Here is a 15,288-nt window from a genome sequence, read left to right as displayed (position 1 = left end):
GAATTATCCCTTACCCTTCTGGTAAGGTTTTCTTGTGCCTAAATCCATTTAGATATAGTGATACCAACTTTGTTTTGTTTAACGTTAACATGGGTATCTTTTCCCATTCTTTTACTTTGAACTTATTCATATCTTATCTTTAAAGTAGATTTCCTGGGGTGCCTGGGTGGCTCAGTCATTTAAGCAACCAACTCTTGATTTCACCTCAGGTCAGGATCTCAGGGTCATGAGATCAAGCCCTGAATAGGGCTCTGCGCTGTGTGTGGAGCCTGCTTAAGATTCTCTCACTCCCCCTCTTTCTCTCCCCCCTCCCCTGCTCACACGCACATGTACTCTCTCTCTCTCAAAATAAAGTGGATTTCTTATAGATCACATATAGATTTTATTTTATAGTATCTTTCACTTTAAACATTGACAGTCTTTGTCATTTAATTTGGCTGTAAATCATTGACATTTAATATGATCTTTGAGGCATGTGGGTAGGTCAGTTGGTTAAGTGTCTGACTCTTGATTTCAGCTCACGTCATGATCTCACGGTTCATGAGATTGAGCCCCACCCCCGAGCTGACAACGCAGAGCCTGCTTGGGATTCTCTCCCTCTCTTTCTGTCCCTCTGTCACTCGTGCTCACACTCTGTCTCTTCCTCGCTCTCAAAAACAAACTTCAAAAAAAGTTTTTTTAAGTTTATTTATTTTTGCTGACAGCAGCAAGCCCAATGTGGGTCTCGAACTCATGAACTGCAAGATCATGACCTGAGGTGAAGTTGGATGCTCATCGGACTAAGCCACCCAGATGTCCCTCCCCCTGCCCAAAATACACTTTTAATGTGATCTTTAGTATGGTAGTATTTAAATCTGTCATTTGCTATTTATTTCCTATTTGTCCATCTGTTGTTTTTTCTTTTACCATCTTTTTGTTTTCTGTTTAATTGAGTATTGTTTTTCCATGATTACATTTTAACTCTTTTATTGGATTCTCACACATTTTATATACATGTATTTTATAAACTCCAAATACATTAATTTTACTTTTGCTTTAAATAGATATCTTTTAAAGGGTTTGAAAAAATAAGAAAAGTAGTCTTTTATATTTATCATCAAACTCACTACTTCTGGTGCTTTTCATCCTTTTACATAGATTGGGGTTTCTGTTTTCATTTTTTTTCTGTCAGCGGACTTCTAACGGTTTTTATAATGTTGGTCATGACGTCTTTCAACTTTTATAAACTACCTTTAGCCTTTGTGAAACATAGTTCTGTGGTAAAATTCTAGTTTGATAACTTTTCTCCCATACTTTAAAGATGTTGCTCCATTATCATTTAGCTTGCATTTTTTTTCCCCCGACAAGGAGTGTGCTGTGATTGTTATCTTTCTTCCTCTGCATGTAATGCCTCTTCTTTCCTTTGGGTATTTTTAGATATTTTTCTCTATACTGTTGGTTTTCAGCAGTTTATTTGTGGTGTTCCTTTGTATGGCTTTCTTTGTGTTTCTTTAGCTTAGTTTTTGTTGAGCTTCTTTGGATCTGTTTATAGCTTTTATCAAATTGTGAAATTTTCAGTCTTTGTTTCTTCAAATATTTTTCCCACGTGCACTGCCTTCTGAGACTCCAAAGACCTGTATGTTATGCAGCTTGAAGTCCTACAGCTCACTGATGCTCCATTTTTTAGTCCTTGTAATTTATGTGTTTTAGTTATGTAACTTTGTCTTCAAGTTCACTTATTTTCTTCTACATTGTCTAATTTGATGTTTATATCTGCCTGTGTTTTTTCATCTCAAATATAGTATTTTTTCATCTCTGAGAGTTGGAGTTGGGTCTTTTTTATATCTCCCATGTCTTTCCTTACCAGGCTCATGCTTTCCTCTATCTTCTTGAATATATGGATGGGCTATACTTACAATGCCCATTTTAATGTCTTTGCCTTCTAATTCTGTCATCTATCATGTTTGGGCCTATTTCTATTGATTGACTTTTCTTCTTTTGGATTATATTTTTCTGATTGGTAATTTTTGATTAGTTTTCAGACATTGTGAACTTTACATTTTTGGATGCTGGGGGTTTGTTTTGTATGTCTTTAAATATTTTTAAGCTTTATTCTGTTTTGAAGTCAAGTTATTTAGAAATCATTTGGTTCTTTTGAGGTTTCATTTTATTAGGTGTTTTGAGGCCGCCCTTTTAGTTAGGACTAATTTGGTGTTGCTACTGAGGCAATAATTCTTGTAAGTACTCTAGGTGATGCCTGTGTGTTAGGAAGTTCTTCCATTCTGGCCATAGGGAGCACAACCTATTTCTAGTCTTGAATAATCTCTGGAAACAGTTGTACCTTCTTCCACTAGTTCTTTCTCAGATTTTGAATAGTTTCTGCTTCACACGTGTAAAGACCAGTACTTGGCCAAAGACTTGAGAGGTCCTTTTGTAAGTTCTCCAGAGCTTTCTCTGTACTGCTACCACTTCTCCACAAATTCAAGCCACACTGACTTCTCTGAACTATGAATTTTGTCTTCTCAGCTTGGTGAGACCACCAGACTCTGCTTGTGATCTTCTTCCTTGTCCTATAGCCTCCAGGTCTGAGCAAGTGCTATCATAGGACTCACATTGTTTGTTTCTCTTCTTTTAGGGTTGCTGTCTTATGCTGCCTAATTGTCTAATGGCCAAAATCTGTTGTTTCATATGTTTTGTATGATATTCTAGTTGTTTAAGATAGAGTAAATCTGATTGTTATTCCTCCATGGTCAAAAACACAAATGTCAAAAGTCTTATTAAGTCATGGACCACATAACTTTCTTTCTCCCACTGTTAACTGGCAGGATGATAGGCACATAGTTTTACTTGGTAAATATTTGTCTAATTGAATGAATTATTTTGACTTTTAATTGTTTTTCAGTACTGTGTGTTCTGAGTTATTTTTATATACTGAAACTTGTTCTTAAGTAGGTTACAACCCTAAGTTTCTTTAAGACAGTTGTAGTATTTTTTTCCTCCAAAGTTTGGATATATGAGAGGCCAAGGAAGGAGTTAGCATGGCAAGATGGGCTTTAAGTAGTTAGTTGCTTTGTGTTCATGAATGAAAATTGGGAGAAGTTTGCACGAATGGATTGGAAAACAGGTGACAAAACAAAGTTAGAAACAATTAGCCTTTCTCTTTTTCTCTCCTTTAGTCTTTGATTCCATGGTTTGAAAATAACTGCTGGGGTGCCTGGGTGGCTCAGTTGGTTAAGCGTCCAACTCAGGTCATGGTCTTGTGGTTCGTCAGTTTGAGCCCCACATCAGGCTCTGTGCTGCTGGTGAGCAGCCTGCTTGGGATTCTCTCTCTCCCTCTCTGCCCTTCCCCTACTCTCTCTCTCTCTCTAAAGATAAATAAATAAACTTTAAGAAAATAACTGCCAAACTAATCTATACATTGAACTATACATTGATTTATTTTCATTAAATTTAAAAAATAGACTAATTGCCTAAATTGACTATAGGAGTTGACCAGATCCGTTCCTTTGGTTAATGCTGGCAATCTCTGCACAGATAAGTAGAAATGAAATTATCTAATGGGACTGTTGTTAGTCACAGAATAATTAACTGAAGGGCAAGAAACCTTAGCTTAATTTCATTAAATTAGGTCATTGTCTATTTACATTTATAAGTTCTTAATACAGTCTGTCTACTTAGAAGAATGTGGATACTCTTGAATGCTTTTATTCTTATGGTGAAAAGTTCTTTGGCTTTTCATAAGTTCTGAGAATAATGACACTCATATTATGTGTGGTTTTCAAGTGACCTGTTCTCTGTATATTGCTTTCCCTTCAGTGTTGTCCTGGAAACTGTCCACCTTGTGATCAAAACTGTGGACGGACTTTAGGATGTAGGAACCATAAATGTCCATCTGTCTGCCATAGAGGTAAAATTTAATAATAGCTGTAATTTTTTGTTTGTATTTATACAGTGCTTTATAGTTGATAGAGTTTTATATTCATTATCTTACTCTGAACAACCTTGAGAACGTAGGGCAGTCACCAGTGTCCCTATTTTATGGACAAGGAGATTGAAGCCAAAGATACTTCAGTGACTTACTCAGGGAAATACCTAGTAAAGAAGTATGGCTAAGATTTGAACACAGGCTTTCTACATATAAAAGTTCTTTCCATAATACCATGTTGTTTCCTTACTTCTTCCCAGCATCTCCCCCACAGTTTTTAAATTAGTTATTATGTTCTTAGGTTTTTCAGCATTATTTTGAATATTAGACATTTATATGGAATAGACATCTAGTAAGGGATTGGATGTATCCTAAGCCAGTGTTCTCAGCCTTTTTGGTCCCAAGATCCTTTTACATTCTTTTTGTACCCAAAGACCTTTTGTTAATGTTAGTTTCATCTATTGATATTTATTGTATTTGAAGTTAAAATACAATGTAATAATATTTATTATTTTATTTAAAAATAGCAGTAATAAACCCATCACATCTTAATACAGTAACTTTTTTTGGTGAAAAATGACGTTTTCTGAAACATATGTAGTGAGAAGAATGGTATTTTACATTTCTGTAAATGTCTTTACTGTTCAGCTTGATAGAAGATAGGCTACATTCACATGTGTGCTTCTGCATTCAGTCTGTTGTTATACTGCTTGACCCATAGCACCTGGAAAACTACTCTAAGCACATGAGACCTTGCAGACCTCCTGAACAGGTCTTAGGGTTGCTGAAGTTATTAGACAATGAAAACTGCCTGGGTGGCTCAGTCAGTTAAGCATCTGACTCTTGGTTTCAGTTCTGGTCAGGATCTCACGGTTTTGTGAGTTCGAGCCCCAAGTCAGGCTCTGTGCTGTCAGGGCAGAGCTTGCTTGGGATTCTCTCTCCCTTTCTCTGCCCCTCACCCACTCATGCTGTCTTTGTCTCTCTCAAACAAATAAACTTAAAAAAGAAAAACTGAGTTAACTTTACCCATTTGGAGTAGGATGATATAAAAAAGGAACACTGATTGTATAGGGTAGTAAGAAGGGATGGACTTTAGGGTAAGAGGTCCTGGTTCAAGTCTGGACTTTGCCACTTAGTAATGTTATGACCTGGGACAAACTATACTGTGGGATAAGGTGGATGCTTGATACCTTCCTTAATCTCTTAGTCCTCAAAAACCTCAAAAAAATATGTTGTGCTGCTGTTATTTTGTACAGTAAGGAAATAGGCAAAAAGACTATTGGCCCAAGGTCATAGAACTAGTTGCAGGCAGGTCAGATGGGAACTCAAACTTTAATGATCTTTACATTATATCCCATTGCCTCCCTGTTAGGAAAAGTGGCAGATTCTATTAATCCCATAGATACTTTCCTATGAGTGTTCTCTCATGGGACTACTCATAGTGTTAGTGTCTTCAAATTGTGAAGTTTAGGACTAGTTTTTCAGTTTTCCCCATTACTGAAAGAATTTTATTTTTATATAGTCATAAGACATCATTGATTCATTAGATTTCATTAACTTTAAGAAAAATTTTTTTAATGTTTATTATTTTGAGAGAGAGACAGAGGATGAGCAGGGGAGGGGCAGAGAGAGAGGGAGACACAGAATACAAAGCGGGTTCCAGGTTCTGAGCTGTTAGGTTAGAGCTTGACATGGGGCTCAAACTCATGGACTGCAAGATCATGACTTGAGCTGAATGAAGTTGGATGCTTAACCAACTGAGCCACTCAGCTGCCCCGGATTTCATTAACTTTTCTAATGTTACTCATTAATTAAAAAAGTGTTTTTGAGTGTCTACTAAGTACCAGGCACTGGGAATATATAATTGAACGATATTGACAAAGTGCCTCCTGCTCTTATGGAACATATTTTTTTTTTTTTTACTTCCCCTCAGTTAGAATATAAATAAATAAATAAATAAATAAAGAAGGAAAGAAAGAAAGAATATCAGGTAGTGACAAGTATAGAAAGAAAATATAGTGTGATCGGGGAGGACTCTAGAAAGGTGACATTTGAGAGGAATCCTAAAAGAAGTAAGGGATATAAGCCATGTGAAAAAGAGGGTGGAATAGTGTTTTGGGCAAGAAAGCAGTAATTGCAAAGGCCTTGAGACAGGAGCATTTGAAGGAATTGCAAAGAGGACTATAGTAAGTGCTCAAGGGACAAAGGATAGGAGATGAGGTCAAAGAGATGGTGGGATGAAGGGTGCTGGAGAAAGAATATGCATAGGACCTTGTTGACCGTTACTAAAATGCTGGCCTTTACTACAATTAGAAAACCTATCTAGTTATATTACCATTAAAGAAATTGGATCAGTAGTTTAGAATTGCCAAGAAAACACCAGGCTTAGTTGATTTTTACACATTAACAAAATTTAAGATACATATATTCAATCTCTTTATAAACTGTTCGAGAGTATATGTAAAAAAGGAAGATGTCCCATTATATCATCTGACAAGGAAACTAAGAGAAAATTATCAGCCAATCTAACTCATAAACTCTGTAACTCGTAAATATTTGTAAAATATTAAAGTTTCAGCTAGTCAAATCCAGCTATCCAGTATTAAGTATTAGCTGTCTAAAACCTTAATCTTTCATAACCAAGTTGGGTTTATTCCAATAATGTATATGATTGGTTAAACTTTAGAAAATCTAATAATGTGATTTACCACATTAGTAGTTTAAAGGAAAAATGAAACTAAGTAAATGTCTAAAAAACAGTTGATGAAATTCAATATCCATATTTGATGGAAACTTAACTGGAAATAGAAGGGAACATCCTTAGCCTGATACAGAGTATCTGTAAAAAAAAAAAAAAAAAAAAAAAAAAGGTAGAGCAAGCATCATATTTAGTAGAGGAGTGTTGAAAACATATCCCACTCTTGTTTATTTTGACGCAAATCCCATAAATCCTTCAGTATTCATTTCTAAAATGTGGATTCTTAACCTGAAAATAGTTAATATATGTAACATCAGCAAATATCAGCTGTTTAGATATCTTGTCTCATAAATGTCTTCATTTTTTACTTTAGTTTGTGAGAATCAACAACCCGATAAGATTGACATATTGCAATTGGTTGATGTCTCTAAAGTCTATGAATCTATACTTTCCCTCCTCCATCTCCTTTTTTTTTTTTTTTTTACCCCTTGTCACTTATTTAAGAAACTAGGTTGCTTTATTTAGTCACAAAGTCTACATATTACAGATTGCATCTCTGTGGTATTATTTGACATTTTCTTCTGTATTTCCTATAAATTATTACATTATTAGTGGGATGTAGAGGTTTGATCAGATCCAGGTTCTTCTTCTTTTTCTGTTTTTTTTTTTTGGCAGAGCATTTATTTTTATTTAAAAAAGAAGCTTATTAGACCCTAACAAAAATTACTTTAATGGAAAGTATGTGGAAGCTACTATTGTGTAACTTTCACCATCCACAGTTATAGAAGACATATAGAACCATTATTCCATACCCTTTTTCATCATTCTAGATACCTTCATAATCAAGGTTATACTGTAACTCTTAGGAAGAGGATGCTAACTGGATGTTTGCACTGTGAACATAGGAAAATTTGACTTACACTTCTTTAAGTTCAAGGTTATCTGTGTTTATGGTTCCAGAACATTCTGCATGAGTACCCATTTTGGCCGTTGACCCACTGGTCACTGTAGTTACCTTCTGTATGCTCCTTTTTCATTTTAAAAATCTCTCTGAAGCTATTTTAATTTGTCATGTTGTACAGGTATCTGTAACAAATTCTGTTGATCAGTAGGAAGACCGTTCACAGAAATTATTGCTTATTTTTCTCAAGATTTAATTTTCATAAAAGGAAAAGTGATGCTGTAGGTTAGCGTGGCAAAAAAGGTGTTATGTTTGATAAGTTTTCTCTTTGAATTGCTGAAAATGATTGAAAATTATCATTGTTAGGGAGAAAATGATATAATACGCTGAATGAGAAGAGTTAAAGGTCATTATTAACTTTTAGAACATTTGACATCTAGTCATTCTTTTGGAAAGATTAAAATTGATCATGTGGATCAGGATAACTTGGCTTGTGTTACCATCAGGGAAATACTTCATGGATTACACTTATCAAAACACTGAAATATAAATTTGGTAATTTGTATAATCCATATATATTTATATTTTTCCCTCTTGTACTTTTTACTCTCATTTCCTTATTCTGTGTTCATTATTTCAACCAGAATTCTTAACTTCTGTTCCTTTTAAGAGCTGTTTTAAGAGGCTTTATCCAGGATGCTTGTCATCATTTATCTGTTATCAGGTTAACTGCTATTCAGTATTTTGCTTGGTCTTGACACAAAGGTGGCAGTCTCTTATGATCCTCACTCCTTAGTTGAAGACTCTTATTCCCTTCTTGCTATTTCAGTTCTAGTGAGGAGCCTTAGTTACTGAGAACACTCCAGTGGGAAGAAGATGATGTTGGAACCGTGGGGAGAATGTTATAGCCTGTTTAAAAGAGTTTCTTTGATTTTGTTTTTATGTATCCTCACCAACATACAACAAAAGAAGGTAGAAAGCTGAAACCCAAATAACTGTTCATTTTGAAATGTTTAGAAAAGAAGTATTTGGAATTAGAAGGGTTATAAGGGTATAACCTAAAATAAGGGTTGAGAATGAGTCCTTCACAAAGCACGAGTAATAGAAAATTGACTATTCTTGTTAATAACCTGAAGAGAGATGTTTTTCTTATTGGGGAATTTATCTAAAAATAATATACTTGAATAAATTTAAGTAAGTTTATCTAAATTTATCTCTTGCTGGGGAACTTATCTAAAAATAATACACTTGAATAAGCAGTATGTGTGAAAATAAGCCAGAAAGACTATTGGCAACTTTAGATTTTCCAAGACTTAGATCCATTTTGCTTGTGCAGCGGCAATTAAATTAGTAGAGTGTTAAATTTGTTATTTAGAGTAGAACTTTTAGGAATTTTTAAAGAAAATCCTAAAACTTTTTAATGGAATTACCAGTGTAGCTATAAAAAGTATACAAATCTTAAGTGTATAGCTTGATGAACCTTTACAAACTGATCATAACCAGGTAACCAGAACTCAAGATGATTACACAGAACATTAGCAATATTTCCAAAACCCTCCTTGTATCCTTTGTAACCATCATCCTGATCGCAAACAGTATAGATTAGTTTTTTGTGTTTGTTTTGTGTAAATGGACTCATATACTACATACTCTTTGTGTCTGACTCTTTTGCTCAATGTTATGTGTGTGAGGTTCATTCATGTAGTTCCTTTACGCTCATTGTAGAACATCCAGTTGTGTGAATGCTAACCTCATTGATTCTACTGTTGAGGGGCATTTGAGTAGTCATAGTCCTTTTTAAGTTTCAGACTTTTTTTTCAGGTAGTTGTTATCCCTGCCCAGAAACGGTAGATGTGAAGTGCAATTGTGGTAGTACAAAGGTGACAGTGCCCTGTGGCCGGGAACGTACCACAAGACCACCCAAGTGCAAAGAGCAGTGCAGGTTAGTATGAAGTTCTGCACAAACTTACATCTGGTATCTTACGGATTTAAATTCATACTGACTTTTAATATTGTTAGTATCTTTAATTTTACTTTAATGTTCTAAAATACTGATATTCACAATATTCTTGTTCTGTATGGAGTCAGAAGATAAATAGATAATTGCACTTTAGATGTAATTGTTTAATGATCAAAAGTAATTTAAAAAATTGTACTTTATGATTTAGTCGACCACCAACTTGCCATCATACAAGTCAAGAAAAACATCGCTGTCACTTTGGCTCTTGTCCTCCATGTCATCAACCTTGCCAAAAAGTTTTGGAGAAATGTGGTCACTTGTGTCCTGCTCCATGTCATGATCAAGCATTAATAAAGCAAACTGGCAGGGTAAGGGAATATATTATTAAGAGGTAGTGCATTGCTGTGGGTCATATTTTCTTAATTTTACTTAGTCATTCAACAAGCAATGATTAAGTACCTACTGGGTGTTAAGCACTGTGATAGGAGTTGGGGTACAAGGTAAATAAGACTTGATCTTTTGTCTTAAGCTCACAGTATAGAAAAAGCGAGAAGCCAGTAAACAAATGTTTGCTAATACTGTGTGATAGTCATGTTGTAATCGTGATACACAAGAGTTTGGCAGTCTTCCTTCATATATTGTGGTTCAGGGTTAAAGATATCTTTTGGTTTCCTCAAAGATTCATTCACTTACTCAGTGAATATTTGTTAAGTCCGTACTGTGTGATAAGCATTCTTCGAGGTGCTGGGGAGACAACAGTGAACAAAATAGTGGAGATTACATTCTACTGGTGGAAGTTGGATTTTACAGTTCTGTTTGTCATTCTTCTTTTGGCTAACGAGAAGTGAAGGAGGCTACGTTGCTTTTGTTCTGCCATTTAAAAACTGGGGTCTGCCTCAATTTTTATTGTCAAATGTGTGTAGAGGGGAACAATCATAATGACAATCTGATGGAATAAAATATTTCACTAAGCACAAATTGTTGATGACTTGAAAAAATTTCAATCTGCTTGAGCAGAGGATATGTGGAACTATTCGAGTCTTACAATGGCCCTATGATTTAATTCCTCTGCCTTAAAATTGTTAATGTATTTTACTTGTAGCACCAGCCTACAGGCCCTTGGGAACAGCCTTCTGAACCAGCATTTATTCAGACTGCATTACCTTGTCCTCCATGTCAAGTTCCTATTCCTACGTAAGTATTTTACAGTTTTAAAATGTTTATTTATTTATTTTTGAGAGAGAGAGAGAGAGAACATGGAGGGGAGAGGCAGAGAGAGAGGGAGACACAGAATCCAAAGCAGGCTTCAGGCTCTGAGCTGTTAGCATAGCATCTGACGCAGGGCTTGAACCCACGGACCATGAGATCATGACATGAGATCAAGACATGAGTCAGACACTTAACTGACTGAGCCACCCAGGCACTCCAATATTTTAGAATTTTAACTTAAAAAAAAAAATCTTTCTGGGGCACCTGAGTGGCTCAATTGGTCAAGTGTCCGACTTCGGCTCAGGTTATGATCTCATGGTCCGTGAGTTTGAACCCTGTGTCGGGCTGTGCACTGACAGCTCAGAGCTTGGAGCCTGCTTCAGATTCTATGTCTCCCTCTCTCTCTGCTCTTCTTCTGCTCATAGTCTCTCAAAAATAAACAAACATAAAGAAAAATTTTTTTTAAATAAAACAATCTTTTGACACTTTAATTTGAAGTGTGTCTTAGGCCACCTACTCCCCTTTTTCTTTGTTGAGTTTATCATTCTTTCAGGCCTAGTCCATAAACCAGTCTCTCTTTTTCAGCCTTATTCCTTTCTAAATATATTTTACATAATGCTTGAAAACCTCTCCTATGTGTATATTTTTTCAGCCTTTCCCCCAGCTGGAGTTTAATATCCTTATTAGTTTCCATAGCAACTCTTCTTATCATTACAATAATTCATCCAAGAGATCATCCTCTGTTAGTTTTTCTGACTGATTCCCATGCTAGTCTTTGAGTTCCTTTAGGATGGAGGAAAGCCAGGTTTTAGGTAAGGCGTAATTGAAGGAAACATTGAAAATGAAAGTAGGTAGTTTTCTGGAGGGACCAGAAAATGACCTGGACTGAGTTGTAAGGAGCCAAACCTAAGGTAATAATAGAATCTTGGAATGGTTCATACTTTCAGTAGAGGTTATGGAATATAGAAGAAGAGGGAAGCATAGAATTCTGGGAAGCAACATAAAATCACCATTAAGGTTCCAAATTGAATATTGGTACGTCTTATATATCAACCTTTTCCAGAGGGCCTTCTTGTTTATTTTTAAAAGCTCTCACTCTCATTTTGTCCCTCCACATCTTTCTTTTCTGTTTAAGTAGCATGTATATTTTTGTATATTGGTTATGGAGTCAGGTTCGGAGGCAAAGTGTTGCTGGGAGCTATATCTACAGAGTGATTTTAGTCTGGATATTAGTGAAAGCTTCATAAACACTAAAATTGTATAATTGTAATCAGTTATCTTTGAATTCCTTAGTTTATCTTACAGGAGGATTATTTAACAGATATGTCTATCTTCATTCATTCAATTAATTTGCTTGAAATCTTAGGTTGGATTAAATATTTTATGACAATAGAAAAACTGCCTGGAATTACTAAGTCATGTTTACTAGAGGTTTAAAAAATTAATTTAAAAGTCTTTCCTTTGCACTTGAATGTGCTGCTGGAAGTTTTTTTGGATATGTATATTAAAATTGTGTTTTAGAGTAAGAACTTTTGAGCCCAGTGTTGTGCTTCCCGCTAACTACTACTATGAATAAGTCATATCCCTTCTCTGTTTGTAAAATAAGGAAATTCAAGATATCTACAAAAATGTCAGTGTCAAAGAGAAAATTTTTGGAGGTCCTTATCAAAATCTATTCATTGTGTCTAATAACAATTTTTTTCTAAAGTCTATTTTTTCTGATATTAGTATAGCTACTTATACCCTCCTTTGGTTACAGTTTACATGGAGGGATAGACAGATTCTTAGAAACACAAAAACAACTGAAGCTGACTTAGAAGTAGAAAATCTGAATAAAACTATACCTAGTAAAGAGATTAAAGTAGTAACCAAAAGCTTACCATAAGGAGAAGCTGAGGATGGGTGACTTTACTGGTAAATGCTACCAAACATTTAAAGAATTAACACCAATATTTCATTGTGGGGAGACATTTCCTGATTCATTCAATGAAGCTGGTATTTCCCTGATACTAAAAGCAGAGAAGGACCTCATAAGAAAACTATAGACCGATATCCCTTTTGTATATAGATAACAAAAATTCTCAACAAAATACTAACAAACTGAATCCAGCAACATGTAAAAAGGATTATGCATATGACCAAGTGGATGTATCCCAGAAATATGAGGTTGATTCAACATATGAAAATCAAAATATCAAAGTAATATTTTATCACTAGAATAAAGGACAATTGATAGATTCAGAAAAACATTTGACAAAATTCTACACACTTTCTTGATAAAAAAAACTCAACAAACTTGGAATAAACAACCTCCCTCAACCTGATAAAGGGCATGTATGAAAAGCCCTTAATCATACTTAGTAGTGAAAGACTGAAAGCTTTCCTGTTAAGAACAGGAACAAGACTAGGATGTCTGCTCTTGCTCCTATTTATGTTTACATTGTATTAGAGGTGCTAGCCAGACCTATTAGACTAGAAAAAGAAATAAAAGATGTATTCATACTATTTGTATTGTTAGATGATGTGATCTTGTATATGAAAAATCCTAAGGAATCTTTACATAAGTTATTAGAGATATTGAATGAGTTTAGTAACGCTATATAAGCAACATTGATATACAAAAGTCAATTCTATACACTAGCAATGAACCATCTGAAATGAAATTAAGAAAACATTTCTGCCTCCAATAGCCCTAAAAAAGCAACTTGGGCGGTTCAGTCGGTTGAATGTCCGACTCTTGATTTCAGTTCAGGTCATGATCCCAGGGTCGTGGGATTGAGCCTCACATCAGACTTCATGCTAAGTATGGAGCCTGTTTAAGATTATCTGCCTCTCTCCCTCTGCCCCTCTCCCCCATTCTCTATCTAAAAAATTAAAAAATTAGAAAACCAACTTGTTTATTCAACAAATTTAATGAAAGAAATCTAAGGTTTTATGCACTGAAAACTGCAAAACATTGTTGAAAGAAATTAAAGAAGACCAAAGGCTCTAGTACTGGCATACATACATATAGATCAAGGGAATAGAATTGAGAGTCTAGAAATAAATTCATACACTTAATGGCCAGTTTTTGACAAGGGTACTAAGATAATTATTTAGTAAGTGGCAAGATATCCCACTTTTATGGATGGGAAGACAATATTGTTAAAGACACTACTACCCAAAGTAATCTACAAATTTAACATACTCCTTGTCAAAATCACAGCTGGCTTTTTTCCAAAATTCATATGGAAATGTAAGGACACAGAATAGCCAGAACAGTCTTGAAAGTGAAGAACAGATTTAGAGAACTCATACTTCCTTATTTTAAATTACAAAACTTTAGGGGCGCCTGGGTGGCTCAGTCGGTTGGGCGTCCGACTTCGGCTCAGGTCATGATCTTGCGGTCCGTGAGTTCGAGCCCCGCGTCGGGCTATGTGCTGACAGCTCAGAGCCTGCAGCCTGTTTCAGATTCTGTGTCTCCCTCTCTCTATGACCTTCCCCCATTCATGCTCTGTCTCTCTCTGTCTCAAAAATGAATAAACGTTAAAAAAAAATTAAAAAAAAATAAATTACAAAACTTTAACAATCAAGAATCTGTGGTATTGTAGCGACGGACATATTGATCAATGGAATAGAATTGAGAGTCCAGAAAGAAACCCATATGTTTATGGTCAGTTGATTTTTCACAAGAATGTCAAAAAAATATAGTGGGTGCTGAGAGAACTAGATATTCACACGGAAAAAAAATGAAATTGGACCTCTGCTGCACAACATATGTAAATCCTAAAATGGGTCAAAGATCTAAAAGAGAGGTTTTAAACTCTTAGAAGAAAACAGGTGTAACTCCTTGTGTCCTTGGGTTAGGCAGTGGCTTGTTACATATTGCTGCCACCTAAAGCATAAGCAACAAAAGAAAAAATAAAGTGAGGACATTATTAAGAAATTGTGCTTCAAGGACACAATAAAAAAATTGAAAAACGTCACCCACAGAATGGGGGAAGATGTTCGTAGATCATATATTCTATAAGAGTATTATCCAGAATATATAAAGATTTCTTTTTTTTTTTTTTTCAAGTTTATTTACTTATTCTGAGAAAGAGAGCACAAGCTGGGGAGGGGGCAGAGAGAAAGAATCCCAAGCAGGCTCTGTGCAGAGCCTTCAAGCAGGGCTTGAACTCACGAACCATGAGATCATGACCTGAGCTGAAACCAAGAGTCAGATGCTTAAGCAACTGAGCCACCCAGGTGTCCCAGAATATGTAAAGAATTCTTAAACTGAGAAGCAAAAAGGCAATCTGTTTTTAAAAATGGGCAAAATCTTCGAATAGACATTTCTCTAGAGAAGATCTACACATGGCCAGTAAACGTGAAAAGATGCTCAAGTAATTATTAGGGAAATTCAAGTCAAAACCACATTAAGATGTCAATTTATACCCACTAGAATGACTAAAATAAAGAAGACATAAGTGTTGGTGAAGCTATGGAATAGTTGGAATCATCTTACATTGCTGATGGGAACATAAAGTGGTGCCACTACTTTGCAAAGCAGTTTGGTAGTTTCTCAGGAAACTAAACTTGGAGTTAACCAATTTTAGGTATATACCTAAGAGAACTGAAAATATGTGTTCATAAAA

At 35.3% G+C, this 15,288-nt stretch overlaps 1 protein-coding gene across 4 annotated transcripts in view; it reads left to right on the top strand.

Moving 5' to 3' along the window:
- Positions 1-15,288, top strand: part of NFXL1 (nuclear transcription factor, X-box binding like 1) — a 72,649-nt gene that overhangs the window by 25,589 nt on the left and 31,772 nt on the right. For all 4 annotated transcript variants that reach the window (XM_060655096.3, XM_060655095.2, XM_060655098.2 and 1 more), the window contains exons 12-15: positions 3,796-3,886; positions 9,325-9,445; positions 9,672-9,831; positions 10,566-10,657. In XM_060655096.3, the coding sequence (XP_060511079.1) occupies positions 3,796-3,886; positions 9,325-9,445; positions 9,672-9,831; positions 10,566-10,657 (464 nt within the window). The remainder of the gene's footprint in view (positions 1-3,795; positions 3,887-9,324; positions 9,446-9,671; positions 9,832-10,565; positions 10,658-15,288) is intronic.

Source organism: Panthera onca, chromosome B1, assembly GCF_046562875.1.
Source record: "Panthera onca isolate mPanOnc1 chromosome B1, mPanOnc1 haplotype 2, whole genome shotgun sequence".
NCBI lineage: Eukaryota > Metazoa > Chordata > Mammalia > Carnivora > Felidae > Panthera > Panthera onca.
This window is presented reverse-complemented; position numbering and strand designations above follow the sequence as displayed.